The sequence below is a fragment of the Anser anser genome, assembly GCF_964211835.1.
Source record: "Anser anser genome assembly, chromosome: 1".
Classification (NCBI taxonomy): Eukaryota; Metazoa; Chordata; class Aves; order Anseriformes; family Anatidae; genus Anser; species Anser anser.
Window position 1 is genome coordinate 64,552,703 of NC_139720.1, and position 6,447 is coordinate 64,559,149.

The window sequence follows — 6,447 nt, forward strand, 5'->3', positions numbered from 1 at the left end:
ATGGTACCGCTGTTCCATTTGGCATCTTCCTTTGGTTGTAGGGTCTCTCTTTCTTGATTCTGAGTAAGTTACCAGATCCCAGGTACTCTGAGAAAACTTCAGTATGGAGAAGTTTTTGGGAATACAACCTGAATTTATACCCTACCATTGAAGTACAGAGTAGAGATCCATGCTTGGATTTAAACAGCTAATGCATAGTATGCATTTTGAAAAAGCTATAAACTAGATTTAATCCTACTGTGTGTGCTGGGAAAAAATGGGCTTAATGCTATAAGTGAAAAGTGAGAATAACGACTGTAAGTTCCCTACTTTGAAGAATAAAGGGAAATTTTGCATATCATAGCAACTGCTTAGGATAAAGTGGCTCATCTCTGAGGGGAGGACTCAGAATATTTCAGAAGAGAATTAAGTGTGGTGAGTTAACAGTTGACATATGTACCTGTTAGTGTAAAGGTATCAGTAACAACTTTACTTGGTCTTACCAGATACCTTAAGATGTTCATTTCCCGTAGAAGCAGCAGAGGCTTAGCTTGATGGTAACTGCTTTAGATTTCTCAGATCTATTGTTTTCATTCTAGACTGAAACTAGGTCCTCCTAACTTGGATATTTGAACAAATAAATGTCTTTACTCTGGGGAACAGGGTGCAGAAAGCCTAAAAGCAATTGTAGTCTTTCAGACTTGTAATATCTTAGCATCCCAAGTTGATATGACCTATTAAGAATACAACTCCAGAAGTACTGAGGTAACTGGAAGTGTAAGTTCAGGTCTTGAAGGTGAGTAAATGATTACCGGGCTCTTGCTAATCCTGCTGGGTTCTTCCAGAACTTGCTTTTCTCTGCTCAGAAGCTAGTATATGCTGGTTTATGGTAATGTGTGGCAAATACTACAGCTAATTATTGCAAGCTACTGCCCCCTCCTACTTAAAGTATGGGCAGTCATTGTTCATGTTGAATTATGGTCCATCTTGCTGAGCGCAAGTGTGATCAATGTGAAACAACTTCAAAGTTCTGTTCTTGCTGGGGTTCTTTGTCAATCTGCTGTAGCTGAAAGACAAATGTGTTGCAAAACCCATACACTTGCTGCTGAAAAATATACCTGCAGGTTTTAGGGTACTCTTGTTATAATACTTATTTATTGTTGCTAATGATCCTTAACAGCAGGGTGGAGTGATTCTTCTCAGGTGAGCAGTCCAGAACGAGACAACGAAACCTTTAACAGTGGGGACTCTGGGCAGGGAGACTCCCGCAGCATCACCCCCGTTGATATGCCAGTGACAAGCCAAGCTGCCACCATACTACCAGTGCATGTCTACCCCCTCCCGCAGCAGATGAGAGTTGCCTTCTCTGCAGCCAGAACATCTAACTTGGCCCCCGGAACTCTAGACCAGCCAATTGTGTTTGACCTGCTGCTGAACAACCTTGGAGAAACTTTTGACATCCAGCTTGGTAGATTTAATTGTCCAGTGAATGGTACTTACGTCTTCATCTTCCACATGCTGAAGCTGGCTGTAAATGTTCCCCTATATGTGAATCTTATGAAGAATGAAGAGGTCCTAGTGTCGGCATATGCAAATGATGGGGCTCCTGATCATGAGACTGCTAGTAATCATGCAGTCCTGCAGCTGTTCCAGGGGGATCAGATCTGGTTACGTCTGCATCGGGGAGCCATCTATGGAAGTAGCTGGAAATACTCTACCTTTTCGGGATACCTCCTTTATCAGGACTAAAATCCAGTGCAATGTTTACAAAAAAGCTGCTCCAAACACCTTGGTGGAGGGGGGGGTGGGACTAGCTTTGCACTTACTATTGACTTTATAGAAGATATGTGGTTCCATTATTGGGGGAATGATGGTCATGTGCAAGGTGAAATCGTGGATTTGGGGTACTGAATCAGCACTAATTTGGCACTTTATCAGTTGTGATGTAGCCTTGCTAGTAAAGCTGTGAATGTATATTGTTTGCACTTACCCTAAACTGTATTAATGTCCAGCTTACTACACTATTGATTGCCTCAAGTATGGGCTATTCACAATGCCTTGTTGTGCCTCAATAAAACAAGTTAATATGCATTTTAGTATTAATCTTGCTAGTGGTCTTATTTTAAAAATGTCAAACTATCAACAAATTCCTGGTGTGGGCTGTACATGCATGTTCGTATACTATATAGTCTTCAAGTATACTATATAGGTCTTCAAGTTTCAGTCATACTATATAGGTCTTCAGGTTTCAGTAATTCAGGGTAAACTACAGTTTAAATGGGATTATGTGTTTGGTTCTTGTTTGCAGTTTAAGTGTTCCCCTGTTGAAAATGAATTCATGATTTAGTTACATATTTAGGTACATACCTACTGTCTTAACTGAAAGATTAAGAAATCACAAATGAAACACTGCCCACTTTATTGGACTGTTTTAAAAGTATATTTTGTAAACAGCTAGATTTGTCACTACGATTTTCAGTGCTGATACAGCTAGCTGAAATTCTTACACCTCAAAACACTCACTGATGAGCTTGCTTGTTCAGATATACTATCTTAAAGCTATAACTGATTCTTAGGAAGCCCAACTGTATGGCTTCCCTCTCACATGAGAATTTAACTTGCATTACAAGCTGATTCTTTCCTTTCAGACAACTGCTGTGGAAGCTGGTACATGTAGTTGAAGCCTGCTCTCTGCATCTTAAATTTATCTTAATTTAAATCTGAATATAAATGCTAGGAATCATTTATAAAACTGTTCTTGGAGCTGAAGGGGGGCATATGACCAGTCTTTAGCAGTCTTCTAGTCTAAAAACTGAAGAACTGACAAATGCTGTCATCTAAACTGCACGTCAAATATAAAGCATTTCTCATGCTTAAAGTGGAAGCTGGAACCTGTAAGAAAACTGTAGATCACTGCCTCTTTATACTTCTAAAAGCTTCAATAGTTTGTTCTATCAGTAGGAAGTATTTTATCTAGGTATACTAGTAAGGGAGCTAGTGGAAAGGACTCCTACATGTAAGGGTGAACTAGAAGTGCTCAAAGCAGTTCAGCTGACACTTTATAACCACTTTATATTCTGTGTCGGTTACTTTTAAATACTCCAGACCCTGGTATAACACTGCTGTTTCTCAGTGACTGATCTCAAAACTTCCAACTTTAAACTGTTCTCCCCTGCTACAACACAAATGCCAAAACAAGTTGTTTGGCATGACTTCATAAAGTTACTGGCATGAGGATCTTGATTTTATTCCAAGTTCAGATCTTTTTCGTATAGATTTATTTCGGGGATGATTCTACTGATTCTACTCAGTCTTTTTTTTTCCATGGCAGGTTCTGAGAGGTTTGGGATAAAGCTGTAGGGAATCTAGCTTTTAAAAAAAAAACCTGATGACAGAAACGTAAAGCCTTAACTATTGAATAGTTAGTATATAATTTTGTATTCTGAACTTACAGAACTTTCTCAATGGACTTTCTCTGTAGAGGATCAGTGGCAAGAGGACGTAAGATGTTTAGTGCTTTTTCACCCCCAAGTTTGACAACTCTCCTTGGCTCTTATTATGAGGACATGATAGATAAAAACTGAAGTGCTAGGATAAATTTCAGCTTGCAATAGCTATGCAGCTGCAGTCAGACTTCATTGCTTTTCTAACAGACTTGCAACTCTGAATTTTTAGATAGCTTTAGCATTGTCCCAGTTCCTTTCCCATGCTGTCTTAGGGACTAATGAAAAAAATGAGCCCTATTTTGCTTATAGCAGGGTATCCCTTGCACTACAACTGCACTAGTGCCTTAGCACTAGCTCTTCATTTGGCATGTAGTTAGTTTATCATATTTGGCTTTATGCACTTGTACTATGGATTTCCAATCTTTTTTAAGAACAAGCTATCAGTACTTTCAAGTTTTGCCAATAACCTTTGCCTTTGGCAACCTCAGGCATGGTTACTGTGACTACATGGAGCATGTACTGCTTTCTAATGCTCTGGTTTAAGCAGTCTGGACAACTGCTTTTTTGACCCATGTGATCATTTGTTCAACTCGATCCTTATTTCTTACCAATACATCTAGCAAAGCTTTTATCTATCTCTAGCTTGCATCTTTAAGATCCGAAGTAAACATCTCAACTTCAAAGCTGGTTATCTACTTGTGCATGTATGACACTTTAAAATTCCTCACTAAAGGAGTACACAGTCACAGCAAAAAGTGTAAAGATATGAAACATGAAGTATAATCATTATACCATTGCTTAGTAGTAAATCGGACCATAAGTCACAATGAGTGGCTTTACAAGACTTGATAATTTTGTAAGATGTATCAGCTTGAATCACAATCTCCACAATGCCAGTTACTTTATAATGTCTTTATCAGTCCTAAAAAAAAAAACAAAAACTTGGACAAAATTATCTTGTCATACATTAACTTAAAGTTGATCTTATTTTCATCTTATAGGATTCTCATGTACTACCTACCTACCTCTGTAAGTGGAGCTACTGCTTTTCACTGTTTCCAGTCAGCAGTGAACACAACTCTAGCTAATCTCTGTTACAGAAGAGCTACAATTGAATGGTACTGTCATAAAGTGGTGTTTAGACAAATTGTGAAGTGCTAAGGTTATACATGTATAAAAAACTGCAAAAGATCAAGCAAAGCAATCTTATTTTTCAGGCCAATAGCTGACTCAGCCAAAAGGCACTGACAGAAAATTGCTATTCCAATCTTCAAAATACCTAGTAATACGACTTCATCTGATTTTAACATAATGTTATATTAACATTGGGAGACAGATACCTCAATCATCATTCTTCATGGTTCTAGATTATGTACCTGTTTTAAAACTTCTCAAAATACTTCAGAGTTATTTCAGTGCATTATTTATCAACTGACACAGTTTTAGTCTGAGTATGTCCAGACTAAAGACCTAGATCCATAATTCTACTTCTGGATGAAGCATTTAAGAGGTGAGTTTCATAACTTGAAAATATTTGAGATAACACTGGGTGTGATACAGCCTTCATGTAAAAACTATGTATGACAATACATTTGTCCTCTAGTTATTAAAAGAAGTCGCTTGAATTGTTACAGAAAGTAACGTGCCTTAATTATATAAAGATGATAACGAGGTCTAATTAAAAGGGAGATCACGGTTCTCTTAACTTCTGTTCTTCTTTTTCCTATGCAAATCTCATACCACCTAAATTCTATCCAGTTTAGTTATTTTCTGTAGTCTCCTGAAGATAAGCTATACTATTCAAGATGATGAATTAACGTTAGGTTTTAATTTGGACTGAGTGGATTTCCATGTTTCCTTTTGGGTATTTCAGTGAAATACTGAAACTACCGTGAAATAGGAGAATTGCTTAACATTTTCAAAGTACTAATGGACTTGTAACTTTCTTGTGTTTTTTCCAGGTTATGAAGTGAGAGAAATATGAATGATCTCCTGGAATTTTCATGACTAACTTCCTGCAGCGAAGGAACCCTCTATACTGTATGCTACAGTGGTGGTGCAGATAATTTCACTGTTTTTGCTGTACTGGTTCAGTTTACTTACCTTTCCTCCCTGACTGCTGTAAATTACCTATAGGTGCTCTGACAAAACAGTGGGGGAGACTGATTTGGAACGTGACTTCTGATCGAAGCTTTATATCTGGAGACCTGGCATACATTTATCTGCTGTAGATCATCCTTGATAGCTCTTTATCTAATCTATACATGTCTTTTGAGAAAATAAATATTATATGTGATGGGTATGAAGTCTACTCTGTATTCGAACTGGAGAAATGGTCTTGTACTATATATAACCAGACCATTAACTCCACTTATGTGCTTGTTCACAGGTCTCTGATCAACTTGGATGTATTGCCTCCCAACTATAAACAATTCTATTAATGAAAAAGTTCATAAATTTATATCTGCTGACTGAACATCTCCATGTGTTGTTGTATTTGGAAAAAAGTTGTGAAGTACTAATTTGGCTGGAGAGTACTAGTTCATACAGTTTTTTGTACTGTTTGAGTCTTATGTGAGTAAGGACTGTAGCCAGTTTGGAATGAAAGCTTTATGCCAGGTACAGGTGTAATTGCTTTGTCATTAGTTCACTATAATGAAGTAATGAAGTAAACCCGGCATTGCACAATGGATTGCTTTTCACTTGCAGCACATCAGATGAAGGACCGTTGTCTCCTTTCTCATCCTTTTCCACGAGTATCTCTTATTAACTACAATTTACCACCAGATGTTTTCCTAAAGAATGTGCTCAGTCTGGTAAAGTGTCAGTTCTTCTATGCCAGTGGAAAGTACATTGCACATACCATTCAGTTAAAATGCTACCTGCATTTCAAAAGAAGCAGAAGTCAAAGGGCTAATTCTAAGTAACTGATAACATGGAAGGCTTTTCTACCTTTCCATCTCCCAATGTTCTTGAACTTAAGTTATCTTTTTAGCTACTCTGTCTGGAACTTACTCTGATT

General features: G+C 37.7%; 1 protein-coding gene across 6 annotated transcripts in view; it reads left to right on the forward strand.

Annotated features, from left to right (window-relative positions):
• CAPRIN2 (caprin family member 2) overlaps positions 1-2,082 on the forward strand; it is a 37,770-nt gene extending 35,688 nt beyond the window's left edge. For all 6 annotated transcript variants that reach the window (XM_083831038.1, XM_083831034.1, XM_083831037.1 and 3 more), the window contains one exon: positions 1,160-2,082. In XM_083831038.1, coding sequence (XP_083687164.1) covers positions 1,160-1,728 — 569 coding nt within the window. In that variant the 3' untranslated portion in view covers positions 1,729-2,082. The remainder of the gene's footprint in view (positions 1-1,159) is intronic.
• The last annotated feature ends 4,365 nt before the right edge of the window (positions 2,083-6,447 follow it).